This window comes from Silurus aristotelis (assembly GCF_946808225.1).
Source record: "Silurus aristotelis genome assembly, chromosome: 4".
NCBI lineage: Eukaryota > Metazoa > Chordata > Actinopteri > Siluriformes > Siluridae > Silurus > Silurus aristotelis.
Genome location: NC_139577.1, coordinates 26168538 through 26186535, shown reverse-complemented (window position 1 = coordinate 26186535; position 17998 = coordinate 26168538). Strand labels below are relative to the sequence as shown.

Sequence of the window (17998 nt, the reverse complement as noted above, 5' to 3'; positions counted from 1 at the left end):
GGGTTTCTTTTGGAGGCAGCAGAATAAAATTGTTCTTTCATTTGGACTAAGAGACTTTCGTGAGGATATGGTTATTATGGTTATTATGGTTTCGGAGTGGAACATCTTAAAAGCTATAGTGATTTGGGTGGCAGAATTCCATATACTAACAATTAAATCAAAGTCAAAAATGTCATTTATGTAATGCATCTTGCATGCATCAGCTAATCACCAAACAAAATGTTTATATTTGTTTGTATATGATAGTTTAGATAGATTTTCCCAAATTTCAAATGAATTCCTTAAATTCCTAATAAATTTCCAACTTACAAAATCTCCTGGAAGTGAGATGAAGTTCTGAGATGAAGTTCTCCTGGAAATTTTCCACCTCTTTTGCAACTCTAATAGAGATCAATAGAGCTCTGACCTTAACCCTGATGAACTGCACCCCATGCCTTCTTACCTCACCTACATCAGTACCTGACTTTCTTAACACCCTTATTGGCTGAAAGACCACAAATGTCCAAATTGGTCTACGGTCAAGCATCATGCAAACAGACCCCTATAGCGATTTCACTACGAATAAATCCACTGGAAATAAAAATAATCCTCATCATCATCTTCGACCTTGAACTTCATGCTGTTGTGGAGTTAGACTTGTTGACTTCACTTTGCTTCTCTTGGCCTACACAGTTAGGTGTATTAGTTCACCATGTCCACTGGAGTGGTCAAGGCTACAAGGTCGTTGATTAAAATTAGATTTTCCTGTAGAGTTCAAATAATAAAAGGAAAAAAAACAAAACAACAAAAAACATGTTCCAGGATAGTTTCTGGTGTACATTTTCATAGCCAAGGATTAACAGCGGCTCGACCGAAAACAACCCCCTCACACTTGAGTGCCCAGCTGGTCAAGGTCAGCAAGGCACATATATTTTGGTGGGTAAGCTTCAAGATTTTCACACCAGCTTGCTATTAGCAAACAAGAGTATGTAGTACGTACCAAGGTTCATGCCAGAATAGATGTACTTAGGCTCGAGCCAGCTGAGCCTCAAACAAATCGGAGCTTGTGTGTGTCCCCGAACTGAAAGCCGAGCTTCAGTGGCGATCTTTAAATCAATAATGTAACTAGATCAAGCCCAAAGCATCAGTTTGCCTTTTTCGAGGGGGGGGGGTGCACTCTCGGTTTACAGTGATTTTACAGTGAAGTCTTGCTCTTTTAGAGCTTTTAGAGCCCTTCTGCTTTAGTGTTCTTCAGGCACCAACATAATGGATTGCATGGTTCACAAAATAGTTTGATATATATTTATATATTCCGGTTCAAATTTGCGTAGATTCTTCACTTCGAGGATCCTAAAAACAATTCGGGAGTCAACTTTAATCAAATGGTTTCTTGAAATGACCTGCTTTTGGAACTGGTTTACAGTTGTTGCTTGTTCGCAGCAAATATGGTTTATTGATGCGAATGTCCCTTTTTATTTATTTATTTATTTTTTAAACGTCTCTAAATTGTTTTTAACAAACTGTCGGATTGTTTTTTTTGAAGACAGAAATGGTATGAGGGCAATTTTTTTTTTCCTTACTATTTTTAAAGCAATGCTGCAGTATGTTGTGTAGCTAACGCTCTTTTGTTTGTTTTTGCCTTAAAACATCGTAGCTCTATTTAAAACGAGAAGTCAAAGCAAGACATACAGACAGGCCCCTCCCCCTTTTTAAATAGCCAATCACGTTTAGCTTACTTCAAAGCCTAGGCAAAGTCTTACTTGGCACTAAGTACCATAGTTGCGAGCCAAAACAATAATACCTTCTCCTTCAAAGTGAACACATTTAATCCTTTACCCTCTTAACAAAAAAAACAAAGAGAAGTTTTATGACCCATGCCTGCTGATACAAGTTCTTTCGCTCAACAATGCCAGCTTTGGGGTGGTTATTTTTTTATAAAGGCGGAGTTCTTCGGATTCAGAGAACATTCAATTGGAGTCTTATTTGTAGCTGAAGTGCAGAATAATGACATTAAAACTTTTATCTTGTGTAAATTTATAAATTTGTCTTCCTTCAACTTTGTGGTAACAGTTTACTGGAAACGGCTCAGTACATTTGTCTTTATTTTGTATCTGTGCTACTCCAAGCTCAGAAAAAAGAGTTTTTGTTACACTTTTTTCATCCCTTATTAGAGGATCTTCTTCATATAATCTGACATGGAGCACAATTTACTGCACAATGTCAGAATTTGAGGGAATTTTTTTTTCACTCAGCATGCAGACTTTGTGCTGTCCGTGTCCAAAGCAAGTTCTATTAGCCTTAGTAACGTCACTGACCTTTTCCTTAAGGAATCCTTTCCTGCTGTCTTGCTCTACTTGTGTTTCGGATTTAGTTCTACACTACTGACAGCTTGTCTGAATGGCAGCAGATTTTTTTTTATTGCCAGAATGTGGAAATATTTGTTGCGGACCCAGAGAAAGCAAAACATGGGTGACTTGTTGAAAAAGTTACTGATGTATTAAAAAGTTTGCATGTTATCCAATTCAGGAGGTTAAATAAATGGCCAATGGCAATAATATTAAACAGTTTGTAAGACTAACATGCTCTTTTCCCTACTTTCTGACAGGATGACTGGAGCGGCTTCAGTTCGAGCAGATTTCAAGCTCACAGCAACACAGACGGCAGAGCGCAGAGTGTGGAAACCCTTCCCCCAGGTACACCTGAATCCACACATTGTGCTATTAATACTGCATTAGTCTGAAACTCAACTCGGAATTTCTCCTCTGAAATTCAGGATATCTACTTGCTGGCTTGTACCCTTATACACCTGGAGTGATTTCGCTGCTAATGCAGCAAGCCTATGAATTTGCAAAGGAAGCTGAAAAATGCAGGAACGAGTTCCCAGGCTCATGTTCATCCCGCAGCTCCAGCTTCTTTCTCACCCTCAGGCAACTTCTTACCCAGGATTCGCGAGGCTCTTAAAATCTCCAGTTTAAAGCTGCTTAGTAATCAGGCATAAACAAACGAATGTCAGTACAATGCTTTGGCTGAGAACAGCAATTCGAGCTGTAACAGTGTCTCTGGGGTCTTATCTACCCACTCTTAAAGCTGTAAATGTTTCCGTTTGCACTGTGCACAATTTCACTGTTTGAATCCAGATAATGGCACTTGATGCAGGAGAGCTATGCACTCATGCTTTTCCCTTACAGGCGGAATAAAGGTGGGAATGACTGCACGTCTTCAGCTTTGTTTAGGCTCCGTCATAGAGCGAATTCTTCGCTACAGGTCGATTGGACTTGAATGGGATTTAACATCTGAGATAATGACTGGAGCTTTAGCCCTGCTGAACACACTGCACCAGAAGTTGTTTGCATTTAAAAATGTATGCTTTATTAAATATTTGCACAATGCATATGTTAATAGGATATGAGGTAAGAAATTATTACCACCTGTTTGTCCTGAAGACTTTTCCATGGAGGAAAAACTTACAGAACACTGAAACTCGATACTCCTTCCATTACAGTTGGATAAACATCACTAGGTGCGTTTACATGGAGCATTGTAATCGGTTTAAAAGTCCAATCCGAATTAAAATGCTCCATATTTACACCTCAATCAGAATAAAAACACCCAAACTGAATGAAACTGTAATCCGTTTGGGAGGGGTGGGATAAACTTTTTATAAAACAAATTAAATCATTTTTTTTCAATGTAAACACGTTAAGCCAATTACTGCCATTGAATAAGACCTGTGAATTTAAAATAAAGCCTATGAAATAAAGCAACACTTTACTTAAAAATAGTGCTCATAAGAAATAATGGCACTCCATGTTGACGGGAATAAAACACGGCAAACAGGACATAGGCTGATGTGCGCATGACACAAAGTCGTTCCGATTGAAAGCGCCGGCACATGTAAACACAATTTCGGATTAGATAACGGCTCATGTAAACAGTCCACAGAATGTTCAATCGGAATGATTATAATCGGAATGACAATAAAAAGTGAACATGTAAACGTGGCTACTGAAAGCATAACAGTTCAGGCATTTTTAGATTTTTAGGCATTTTTATTATGTGTTGTACTAGAATACTGCTACTGCTGTTACTGTCATTCCCATCCCCACCACCATCTATACTACTACTACTACTAATGCTATTACTACTGCTTCTGCTAGAACTACTACCCCCACCACCTCTAATACTACTACTGCTTCTGCTAGTACTACTACCCCATAACCACTAATACTACTACTGCTTCTGCTAGTACTACTACCTCCACCACCTCTAATACTGCTACTGCTTCTGCTAGTACTACTACCCCCACCACCTCTAATACTACTACTGCTTCTGCTAGTACTACTACCCCCACCACCTCTAATACTGCTACTGCTTCTGCTAGTACTACTACCCCCACCACCTCTAATACTACTACTGTTTCTGCTAGTACTACTACCCCCACCACCTCTAATACTACTACTGCTTCTGCTAGTACTACTACCCCCACCACCTCTAATACTGCCCCTGCTTCTGCTAGTACTACTACCCCCACCACCACTAATACTACTACTGCTTCTGCTAGTACTACTACCCCATAACCACTAATACTACTACTGCTTCTGCTAGTACTACTACCTCCACCACCTCTAATACTGCTACTGCTTCTGCTAGTACTACTACCCCCACCACCTCTAATACTACTACTGTTTCTGCTAGTACTACTACACCCACCACCTCTAATACTACTACTGCTTCTGCTAGTACTACTACCCCCACCACCTCTAATACTACTACTGCTTCTGCTAGTACTACTACCCCCACCACCTCTAATACTGCCCCTGCTTCTGCTAGTACTACTACCCCCACCACCTCTAATACTACTACTGCTTCTGCTAGTACTACTACACCCACCACCTCTAATACTGCTACTGCTTCTGCTAGTACTACTACTCCCACCACCTCTAATACTGCTACTGCTTCTGCTAGTACTACTACCCCCACCACCTCTAATACTACTACTGCTTCTGCTAGTACTACTACTCCCATCACCTCTAATACTGCTACTGCTCCTGCTAGTACTACTACCTCCACCACCTCCAATACTACTACTGCTTCTGCTAGAACTACTACCCTATAACCTCTAATACGGCTACTGCTTCTGCTAGAACTACTACCCCATAACCTCTAATACTACTACTGCTTCTGCTAGTACTACTACCTCCACCACCTCCAATACTACTACTGCTTCTGCTAGTACTACTACCCCATAACCTCTAATACTACTACTGCTTCTGCTAGATTTACTACCCCATAACCACTAATACTACTACTGCTCCTGCTAGTACTACTACCTCCACCACCTCCAATACTACTACTGCTTCTGCTAGAACTACTACCCTATAACCTCTAATACTGCTACTGCTTCTGCTAGAACTACTACCCCATAACCTCTAATACTACTTCTGCTTTTGCTAGTACTACTACCTCCACCACCTCCAATACTGCTACTGCTTCTGCTAGTACTACTACCCCATAACCTCTAATACTACTACTGCTTCTGCTAAAACTACTACCCCCATAACCTCGAATACTACTACTGCTTCTGCTAGTACTACTACCTCCACCACCTCCAATACTACTACTGCTTCTGCTAGTACTACTACCCCATAACCTCTAATACTACTACTGCTTCTGCTAGTACTACTACCCCATAACCTCTAATACTACTACTGCTTCTGCTAGTACTACTACCCCCATAACTTCTAATACTACTACTGCTTCTGCTAGTACTACTACCCCATAACCTCTAATATGGCTACTGCTTCTGCTAGAACTACTTCCCCCCACCTCCAATACTGCTACTGCAACTACCATTGCCACAACCCCCACTCCTCGTAGCACTATTGCATACTGATACTAATACTGCCGCTTCTTTTGCTAGTTTTTCTACCCCCACTCTTGCTCAATCATTGCCACAACTGATGCTACTCCTAATGTTACTGATGCTACAAGTAGAAATATTACTACTACTAATGGTGCCCCTACTACCAGTGCTAATCCTCCCACCACCAATAATACTACTACTGTTGCTGCTACTGTTACCATGACTGCCACTACTGCTTTACTATGACTCCTAACCACACCATCAATAATATCATTGCTAATTAGACAAATGCTACTTTTGAAACAAACTTTAACTCTGTGTGCTTCTTATAATCTTGGTCTCATGTTTTAAAGTCTGTTCTCTAATCACAGTGCGTGATATTAGCTTGAGTGTTTGAGTTGTTGTAGTTTACTAACTCAAGACCAGAGCTTCTCTGACCCTACATCATTAAAAAGCTGTCAATCAAACCACAGGTCAGGGTCACACTGCTCGTCTCATTTCAGGTCTCTCTCATCATCTCGTTGGGTTTGTACAGAGGCGTGATGATTCAGTCTGATTGAAATGTGTATATGTGTGCAGAGGTACTCTATTCAGTTAGCACTGTTACGTTTGGCTTGAGTTTAGGTTTCAGCTCACTGCTGGAAGTCTCCTCTTTAATGAGAGATTAAGATTAGGCAGATGTGCTAATTATATGGCTCATAATAACACCAGGCTTGTTTTAGAAGAGACAAATGAATTGGATTCTACCATATGTCTCATTGACCGGATTGCTGTTACAGCTTCTTGCGATTAACCAATGGCAGAGACAGCTGCTGTCCCTAAAGCCCAAATGGGAATTTACTATATGTATGGCATCCTGGGAAAATCTTTCACTTTGGCAAAATCTTTGATATTTCCTTTATTTTTGCTATTTGTTAGAAGTTCTAAAATTTTTCATTTTGTGATTTTTAGACAAATTAAATATGACCATAATTATATTAGCCTTTATTATAGTCTTTTTATACAGTCTGTAGACTGTAAAAGTAATTTAATATTTGATTGCTTTAACAAGTGATTTTATATTTTTTATGATGTGTTCCAAAGGGAAGCGTGGATTTGCTTTCCTGTGATCCAGAAGTGTTTATCCAGAAGTGCTTTCTTTCATTTATACCACAGTGATTTGCCCACAATTACATATTGAATGACACTTCTACGTTATTTTTATTTATTTTTATATATATATATATATATATATATATATATATATATATATATATATATATATATATATATATATATATATATATACACACATTTTTTATACATTTTTTTTTTATTTATTTTTTTATTTTATTTTTTTACCAATTGTAACAGTTAAATAGGTTGTGGGAAGGTTCCATTATTGCTTGTGTTAGCACTTATGAATAGTTGTTCCCTCACTGTACACAAGGAGATTGGAAAACACATTGAGATTGGATTGGATTTTACTTGGAATGTAAAAAAAGAAAGAAAACAGGTCAAGCTCAACACCAGTGGTGTCAAGGGTGTGTACAGCACCACCAAGTCTAGTTATTCTTGTTGATTATTTATAAAATATACTACCAACATGAATTGAGTTATTAAAGAAAAACTACTTCAGACCTTTGACCTTGTTAAGCTGCTATTGATCTAAACCTCGTACCTGATTGGAGGGAATTGAATACATGTTCTATGTATGTTGGCTGCTCCTCTGACTGGTAATTGGGTACCAGTGATGTCTTACGTCATTGATGTTTTATGCAAATGTTGTTTTGGTTTAAATGCTGAAGGTTTCGACAGTCCACCAAATCTACACAATTATGTAGACGTGGAAGATGTAGATATGTAGAATTATGTAGAAAAAGGGGGTTCTAACTTCTGTAAACATTTCAGAAAATTTCCTCAATACAATGTTTGCCATGAACATTTTAAAATTGCATTTGTCAGCGAATATTTTGTATATTTATTACGTCAGTGGATTTTTCCATTCCTTAGATTACATTAGGTTTGAGTTGACTTTGGTGCTCGGACCCCTATATACATAATAACTTTGCGTAATAATTGTTCCTTAATTGATACCTTTGGAGTTTCCATCACAGTAATACATAGAATCACACAACTTTTAGTAATGCTTCACAGAGGCCAACTTTGAGAATCACAGATTTAGAGCATTTGATTTTTTATTTATTTAATGCCAGCATATCTGGTTGACCTCTGATAACACAACCAAATGATTACTGCGCACTTCTACACCTGTATGATAAATTGCTGTTTTTGTGTTTTCCAGGAAAGGTCAGATGGCAGGACTTTGATCAGGATCTCTATGTTGGGGCAACAGTGGTGAAACCCGGACAGGATCCCTATGCTCGAAACAAGTTCAATCAGGTGGAGAGCGACAAACTGCGAATGGACCGCGGTGTCCCTGACACCAGACACGACCAGTGAGTCCCTCCTCTTTGTCCACTGTGTTACATTTCCATTCATTCATCTTTCTCACATTTTCATCCAAACCCACTGACCAGCGAGGCAGAATTCAGTCCGAATGGGTGAATGTTAAAATAATACAGATAGTGAGCAGGTTTCCACAGCATACTCTTTTAAGCCAGTGGTCCCCAACCCCCGGGCCACGGGACGGCATCGGTCCGTGGGTCAATTGGTACCAGGCCGCACAGAAAGAATACATAACTTACATTATTTCCGTTTAATTTATTATCTGATTCTGAACAGTGTTATTTTGGAAAATTACCGGATTCTTTCCGCCTCATCTGTCTATGACTCACTCTTGATGCATGTCATGATGCCTCGGTCACATGTCTTACATCCATCCACTACCTAAGGGGGCTGCTCCGGCTGCTAACACATAATACATTACCGCTAAATTGAAACCCACAAGCTAGCAAAATGAACAAAAAAACAACACAGTGGATTCACGTTTATTATTATATTTAGAAAATACTATTTTTTATGCCGGTCGTTTTATTTTATTTTGTTGCATTTATCTGCCACACTTTAAAGGCCGGTCCGTAAAAATATGGTCTGACATTAAACCGGTCCTTGGCACAAAAAAGGTTGGGGACGGATGTTCAAGCTATACATTTTTTTTTTTTTTAAAAGCATCACTGTCTCGCATCAGTGCATACAGTTTTTTGGATTTTCCATTCTGTTCTTTTGGATAAATCTGTAAAATATAAGTAAAAAAAAAAAAAACAATAACAGAAAATAATTTGTCAAAAAGCCCGGGTCTAATATAAACATTCTTACAATGGACTAACGTTGAAGACTTTTTAGATTTTTTTTGTTTTACAGAAAATGTACAGGTTTAATAAATAAATACATAAATAAGCAAATGGGGACAAGTGTGGACACCTGATTATAAGATGCATGCACTTTTTTGGACATGCCTTTTCACATTTAGTCTCCATCTGCTGTGATAATAACCTCCACTCTTCCCAGAAAGATGTTCCACCAAATTTTGGAGTGTGCTTACTGAGATTTGTGTAACCTTAAGGACATTGGTTAAAGTCAGGTACTGATGTATGGTGAGGAGGCCTGGGGTGCAGTCAGCGTTCCAATTCATCCCAGAGGCGTTTAATAGGGTAAACATCAGAGCTCTATAGCAGGCCACTTAAGATCTTCCACTAAAATCCATGTAAACCATGTCTTTATGAAGGTGGTTTACGCAGTGATCTAACTATAATTTGCTCTGTATAAGGGCGCCTGCCAAATATTAGTATAAACGCACAGGGAAATGTCATGCTGGAGCAGGTTTGGGTCTCCGAGTTCAAGTGAAAGCAATATGTAATGCTCCTGCATCCAAAGACATCCTGTACAACTGTGAGGTTACAGATCAGGGAAGAATCACATATCGGTGGAAAAGTCAAATGTCTGGTGTATGTGACAAAATATGAATGATTGAAAATCAAGTGTTAAATTCAACATTAGGTCTCCCTTTTACCAAGTTTTAAAGATCTATGAAAGTCATGCTTTCTGGGTATTGTGCTCCCTAATTATTTTTCTTCTTTATGCTTTTTGCATGACTGGAGTTAAAGGAAATGTGGATTAATTTGAATTTTTCTTGTGCTAACGTTTCGGAAATGTATAAAAAAAAAGTGGTGAAAATTGGACAAGGAGCCACTGACATTTAGCCTTTTAAATAGCCTTATGCTTAAAAGCCATACAGATTCAGATCATAATCAGATTTTCAAGCTTGAGCTTCTGTTTTTGATCCACCAAAAAAAACTTTAGTCTCCAACGTAATTTTCGCAGTTATACAAGATCCCTAGTCAGTATGTACACTCAATACATGGGGTATATGATTAGTATAGGTAGAATTTTACCATTACCATTTACCAAAATACACTATTTGAGATTCACCCGAACAAATTTGTGCTAGAAGCCTGTTTATATTTCACCTAATCTCACTTAATTCCACATTGAATTTGTACATTGATGCATAGTCTTTAAATGATGTGAAAACAGTGTTCCAGTATGTGGAGTAAATACATTCGGTCATATAGATTTGCATAATAATCGATATGGACAGTATTCCAAACATTCAACCTCGTATTCACCCTTAATGTAGTGCTACTACCCCATAACTGTGGTTTAGTTATAGTTTTATAGTTAATAGTTTTTCTATAAACGCAGTTTTATTGGTAATTGTGGCTGAACTGTTAGCAACCGCTCAGTCACAGGGATGTGTATGGATGGTGCTCCATCCAGAAAAATGCTAATAATGAACAGGTTTAAAAGCATGTTATTTGACAGAGGTAATGTTTGAAAATATGGTTATATGTTTAATATTTGTTGGAAAGGTCTCTAGTGTCAGTCAAGTTTATTATTTTACTGCCCCTGTATTGTCTTCAGGACAAAGATAATCTCTGTAACATTGCAAGCTGTAGAGTTTTTCTGTATTTCTATTGTGTTTTACACATTTCCCCCTGGGATGAAGAAGGTCTGTCTGTCTGTCTGTCTGACTTTGTCTGTCTTTCTGTCTGTACACCTGTCCATCCATCCTTATGGGATGAATATAGTTATATACTGTATTTGTCAGTTTCACTTTGTCTGTCTGTCTATTTATATGTCTGTCTGGCCCTCTTGGATAAATAGTGAACTATGTCTTTTTTCTGTCTGTCTGTCTGTCTGTCTGTCTGTCTGTCTGTCTGTCTGTCTGTCTGTCTGTCTGTCTGTCTGTCTGTCTGTCTGTCTGTCCATCTTTATAGGATGTATAAAGTGATCGGTCTTTCTGTCTGTTTTTCTGTCTGTCTGTCTGTCTGTCTGTATATCTGCCTGTCTGTCTGTCTCTCTCTATATGTTTATCAATCTGTCGCCTGTCCCCCCTGAATGAAAAGTCATCCATCCAGCCATCCAGCCATCCATCCATCCGAGAAAAGAGAGACACACATTGGCACACTGAAAGATGCACAACACAACTGGCACATTGTTGTTCTATAAGAGGATTAAAAAACTTTAGAACACGCTGTTATTTGGAAAAAAATCCACCTCTGCATGAAACAGTAACTCTACTCCACTCCATTACACCACCATTTAGTTGATCGTGTATAATATCCCTTTAAGAGTTTGCTCCAAAAGTTCCTTGTGTGCATGCTACAGAAAACAACACCGGCTCTAGAAACGATTCGCTGTTAGATTTTGCTCATATTTTTGTTCCTGTCTTCGTATCTTCGAAGCCTACTGCGTTATGATCGCCTGTATTTTAGGTGTCTTCAGTATTGTTCAGCACTTAGGTGCTGATTGACATGCAAAGCAAGAAGAGTGATTTAAGCATTCTCCATCCTGCTCGTCTGGCACCGTGCAGCATCGAGATTACGTTCTTGCCTTTGTTCAAAGTGCTGCGCGTTTAGTGTGCACCACACCCACTCCACTCTATGATCAGCAAAAGACACGCATTAGACCAGAAGATGATTATGTGGCATCCTGGTAGGAGAGAAAAGAAGCCTGTTTCTCCCATCTAATCACTGTTATTGTCTTTCCCCATCTCTGCTACATCTGCATGTTTCTTGGAGACTGGAAAGGTCTTGGGGATTGAACAGCAGGTCTATGCACAGCTTTTCATTTTGCTTTGCCAGCGTATTATCCAGCCAGATTTGGTCTGTTTATATTTTACACGTCGTTTATATTTTCCGTACAAACCGTACCTGTTTATAATAAGGCTATCTAAAGCTTACATTAGGGTTAGACAAAGATTTTTTGACCTTTGACTGAAAGCCACCATTGAACAGAGGTGTATTATTTAAATGCAGCCAGGCCTTTTATTTGTTATTTTTATTAATAGAAGAAGACATGATGGAGGCAGACAGTTAGGTGAGGCTTATTTAATCTGTTCCATGACTGTAGAAAAAAATCAAGGACATTAAAATGTCTCTCTAATAAAGTCTAATGGAAAAAGTAATGGATGTTGGTAGAATGGCTGGCTGTTAAACTGAACGTTGGCACGGCATTGCTGTCTGTTAGGGGATGAACTGGGCAGTAAGAGCTTTTCCTCAGAGCACATGCAGCTGTCCTGCAATATTGCATTAGCAGGAGCTCAGAAAGTTGGACAGTTTGTCAAGGGGTGTGTGCGCGTGTGCGCGTGTGTGCGTGTGTGCGTATAAGCGCACACCATGCTATAATAGTACATATCCTGCTCTACACACTTGGTGGAAATTTACAACGGCTAATACTGGGTGTAATTTGGGTATTAAAAAAGACAATTATAAATGTGGTCTTTTTAGGTTTATAAACTGCTTCGGTGAAAGAAAATGTTGAATGCTTGTGTCATATTATTTTGGTGAGCATATTAACCCTGTACTTCCAACATAGCCTGTTGCTTAGGTTGCTTTCTTGCTTTTTGGTCCATCTATTTGTAATGGATATTTTTTTACAATCTTCATTTGTTTACATTTACATTTATGGCATTTGGCAGACGCCCTTATCTAGAGTGACTTACAACTGAGCAGGCGAGGGTTAAGGGCCTTGCTTGAAGCTTGGTGGATGTGGCATTTGAACCTGTAACCCTCTGATCCAAAGTCCGATGTAACCTTACCCACTGAGCTACCACCTCCGGAGCTAACTTTTGGTTAAGGTGCTGGGTTACTGATTAGATGGCCAGGGGTTCAAGCCCTGACACTGGGCCACTCCAGGCTTCTAGCAAGCAAGCTGCTCTAGAACCATCTGGAACTGTACTAGAGAACACCTTTCTTCCTGAAGATATTCCACGAGGTGCCGAATAGCACGTTAATCCATAATCTCTAATATATGATCAGATTAGTTGAGTCTGTGATTTTCTTGGTCGAGGCATACCACTGGGTTTTAGGAGTTTGATGGATTAAATATAGAATAATTTTCTTTCTATATAATGTACTCACAGGGCAAACCATTAGAAATAAATCTTCATATTCATAAAATTATCTAGGTAGTAATTTGCTTTACAGCAGTCCAGTATGTGCAGGCATGCAGAAATGTAGGAAAAAATATATTAGTAATTGACTGCACAATAATCTCCCTCGTTTATACAGAATGTTATAAAAAACAACAACAAAAAAAAAACTGCTGGGTTGTTTTTTTTCTTCCAATATGGCATGGATACTTTTGTATGGGGTTTTCTGAAAGATTTTCAGATTTTAGAAGAATCCTTGTATATTATAGCACAGTGAACTTTTCGTTATCTATCTATCTATCTATCTATCTATCTATCTATCTATCTATCTATCTATCTATCTATCTATCTATCTATCTATCTATCTATCTATCTATCTATCTATCTATCTATCTCTCTTTCTCTCTTTCTCTCTTTCTCTCTTTCTCTCTCTCTCTCTCTCTCTCTCACACTCATGGATATTTGTGTTCATCAACCACAAGGGTATTATGAAAGGCAGGTACTGACCTGGGGTGACCTGGGGTGCAGTCAGAGTTCCAAAACAGGTGAAACAAGGTTGGGTTTCCAAGTTCAAGTGAATGCAAAATTTTATTATAGTATAAAATAATATTATATATTTATCTAAAGGCTTCCTGTACAATTGAGTTCCTCCAGCTTTGTGGTAACAGTTTGGAAAAGAACCACATATAGCAGGAAAGGCCATGTGACCCAATACATTTGGAAATATATATAGTGTGTGTATCGGTGGTGCCACGGATTGGATAACATTACAGTTTCTGAGTCACAGATATAATAACGCTGATTATATCTTCATTATGGTGAAGTGAACATTTTGTCCTCATTGTTGTTCCTGGTCTGCAGTGGTCAGTATTTATAAAAAGTGGCCCAAGGAAGGAACAGTGATAAACCGGCGACAGGGTCATGGGGGGGGCCGAGGCTCACTGATGCACGTGGGTACCACCTTTCGATCCAAGAGACGAGCTACCATGGTTTAAATTGCTGAAGAAGTTAATGCTGTTAATGTTTGACAGATCAGGACTGTTTTGGCAGCAAAAGGGGTACCAATGCAATATTAGGCAGGTGGTCAAAAAGTTATGCTTGATCATTGTATATATGAAGCAAAGAGAATTAATGTCCTTGCTCAAGAGCAGTCAGAGCTAAAAAGGCGGGCTTGAACCGAAGGATTTAGGTGTTTATCTGTTGTAATACTAGTGCAGACTGCTGTCCTCAACATGTCCCGAGTTCCAGAAGGCCGCTGCTTGGCAGGCAAGACACACAGTCTGCTTATATCAGTGTGTGCTTCAGCATTTAAAGCTGCAGAGCACACAGAGGACCTGTCTGATTTACTGCTGACATGCAGGTACTCGAGTCAGAGAAAGAAGCCCCCTGATCCCCAGTACATTTCACACACGAGCATGATCATACAACAGATATGAAGACTAGACAATATGTATACTATTTTCTGCCTGTAATTTATTGTCTGGTGGAAAATCCATGTCACAAGTTGTCTTGGATCTTATAGAATGCATTTCACACAGTCAGCTAGACTTTTTATAGAGCAGCTTTTTTTCAGGCCTGACTAATTTGCTATTTGGACCGAGCAGAGAATCATAAGTCACTAATGTAGAAATCGAGCAAAGTGGAGGAGCTGGAAAAACAGCCGTTAAAGTAACCATCTGCTCATCTCCTGAACTTCTGCCTATCATGTTTGCTCTTTTTAAGCCCAGAGTTTATTTAGTGCTTTCAAAAGCTGTCCAGTTATTGATTTTCCACAAGTTCAACTCGTCCTGCAGTCTGTTGTAGCTTCGGCGTATCCGGGCAGTCCGTCAGCATGTCTCTGCGAAAACATTAGTCATGGAATTATGGGCTAAAATCAACATGAAGCACAAAGCTGAAGTAAATGTTTACTCCGGACCAGTGAGCACTGTATTTCAGGTCTCATACTCGGTTTCGTCTCCCTTCTAAGGGAATTTTTTAGTACTTCCACCTTTCAACTGTGAAAGCAGATCCACCTTGAAGCCGTGAATCTCTAATGTACACCACAGCATATGTGAAAGCAAGCTGTTCCTTTGGCTGAGTATCACAATTAGTTCTTGCCATGTTGCTCGCTATTTTATTGTTTTTTTTTTTTGGTTTAAATGGTGAGGAAAGGCTTGCTGTGGTCTGCAGGAAATCTTAAATAATGATGAGTCCTTCAATGATTCGCTGAAATTCATTGAAGACGTCTTGATAAAGAATGTGACTACAACTATTTCGGACTTATTTCACTTTAAGCTAAATATGCGAGCTGCTTCATATGAACCTCGGATCATTTGTCATGAAAAGATATTGAAAAGCAAATGGAATAAAATCTACTGCAATAAATTATACAGAAAGGAAAGCTGTACAGAGGTCATTCTCCTCCAAGAAAACCACAAGATACACTATATTTAGAGTTCTATATAGACAGTGTGTGCAATATATTTACTTAACCTCCACTCTTCTGATTTAGATTTTGTGTGCTTGTGGAGATGTGTGTTCAAGCAGGGCGTTAGTAAAGTCATGTACTGGTGTGGGGTGAGGAGGCCTGGGGGGCAGTCACCCCAAAGGTGTTCAGTAGGTTTAAGATCAGAGCTTTTTAGCAGGACACTCAAAAATGTTCCACTCCAACCCATGTTAACCGTAACTTCTTGGAGCTGGCTTTATGTTCAGGGACAATTTCTATGCTGGAACAGGTTTGGGTCTCTTATTTCAGGTGAAAGAATACATTTACATTTCTACCACATCCAAAGACATCCTCTAGACTCTTGTGTGCCTCCAATTCTGTGGTACCAGTTTTGGAAAAAGTCACGTAAAGCTAGAAATATCAGGTTTCCCAATACAGGTAGTCCCCGAGTTACGATGGTTCGACGGACGATTTTTTTTTCTCGATCTTACGATGACTAAAGCGATAGAAAAAAAAAATATCTGAAGGCAGAATATTTGCCATACGATACGTTGGTACGCTGATAGGATGTGCACATCCCCCGCCTTGTGCCTCATTCTTACCGGTGGTCGATAAAGTTTAGTTGTCTCGGTGTTCAAGGGCATATTTTTCTGTGTTTCAAAGCCCAATTTTAGCTCTTGCCTTTCTTCTGGTAATCACTAGAACAGAGCCTGTCCGGCTTCGCCCTCCACTTGCGAACCGGCGCTCCTGCAGGCGCCTGTTGCCACATACATATATACTGTAAAGTTTATACAATAAAAATTGTAAATTGCTCTGTCACTTGTAGAATTATTAACAAATTACAATGTACAATCCCATACTGATCACCATTGTTCAGACTCCTGGGTAGGCTAGGCCATGTCTCAACTTTAATGTTGTGATGTGTCTCCATCGTAACTTAGGGACTACCTGTACTTTTGTCCATATAAAACTGTACTTTTGTCCATATAAAAAGAGTTGGTTTTCTCATTTGATTAAAGTTTATACACATGAATTTCAATTGAGGCTATTTATGGAAGAGGTTTGGTGGGCAATTACAAAACTCCATGCATGCTATCAGGTTGGAGTACACTTCCCAGCAGATAGAAGAGGTGGGATTTGGGAAACCCATATTACTAAAATAGGAAAGAAATGGCTAATCCTTTAGGTACTCATATGATTGTATAATGGATTCAGGAAAACAAGACCAACTTTAAAGAGAGACAAAAGCAAACTTGTTCTTTTTCCTATAATCATGTTCGAATGGTGATTTAAACCAAATCTCTGCTCTGACCCCTTTCTCTATAGTTCTAAAACTACATTGATTTCCAGTGATTAGACCGTTATGTGTCCGATAGACCAGCACTAAGATGCATTTTGACAGCATGGGAGGGAAATGAGCCCCACCCATTTAGATGAACCAACATCACGTTTTTTAACTTGTGTCCAAGAACTGAAGCCCTCAACTTTTTAGAGTATACACTAGTAATGGAACAAGTAAAAACATTATCTAAAATACATGTTTAATCCAAACAAGCTTATGTATTTTTTTGCTCCATTCTGCATTAGTTTGCTCGAGTTCTGCTAAAGATCTGCTCCGAGCTGTCAGAGCGTATACTGAGTGGGCACCGAGAAGTGGCGGAAAGTTTTCCCTGCAGTTCTGGCATGCGTGGTTGCACAGCATGCGAGCTCGGAGGTAGTCTGAACTCGTGCCATGTTGTGCTTCATGAGGATATCTGGATGCAGTACAGTTTGCTGATTAGACCAGAGGGGAATTAGATCAGTGGGGTTTATCATAAGCGCCAGGAAAGATCGTCATTCGATTAATGGTTTGTTTTTATCTGACATGTTTATTGTGGAGTCAATTAGCTTTTATTTTAATGGACTTTCCCTAAATAAAAGAGGAAGGCTGATTATTTTACTGATATGCAATGTTCTGAAGCCTTTGTCCATCATCCCCATGCATTAGTAAACAGACTTTGTACGTTTCTTTCCACATTCTCACACTGCCCACAGAGTTTTTGTTCTTTTACCGACTTATCACTCGATTACTTCTGTAGAACTGTTTTAATTAACTGTAGATTTTTACTTCACTTGAATTTGCTTAATGGGGGTTTTTCCCCCCCTCTCTCTTCCCTGTTCTAGTCTTATAAGTGCACTCCATGTTTTTTTATATAATCATCGTTGAGTTCTGTAGGAGGAAAAAAATTGCAGTCCGTATTTAATGGACTGGCGTGATAACCTGATGAAAGAGTTTCGAGATCACTGCCTGATATAGTTACTTTGCGACGCAGGAGTCGGGAGAAGACAGAAACGGCTCATTGTGCAGCTGAATAGA

General features: G+C 39.1%; 2 protein-coding genes across 3 annotated transcripts in view; both read left to right on the top strand.

Annotated features, from left to right (window-relative positions):
* The window catches only part of phactr2 (phosphatase and actin regulator 2), a 279098-nt gene that overhangs the window by 59634 nt on the left and 201466 nt on the right, over positions 1–17998 (top strand). The gene's annotated exons all lie outside the window — the stretch shown is intronic.
* galnt2 (UDP-N-acetyl-alpha-D-galactosamine:polypeptide N-acetylgalactosaminyltransferase 2) overlaps positions 1–17998 on the top strand; it is a 119215-nt gene that overhangs the window by 57017 nt on the left and 44200 nt on the right. For both annotated transcript variants that reach the window (XM_083538553.1, XM_083538552.1), the window contains exons 2-3: positions 2585–2672; positions 8127–8280. In XM_083538553.1, the coding sequence (XP_083394679.1) occupies positions 2585–2672; positions 8127–8280 (242 nt within the window). The remainder of the gene's footprint in view (positions 1–2584; positions 2673–8126; positions 8281–17998) is intronic.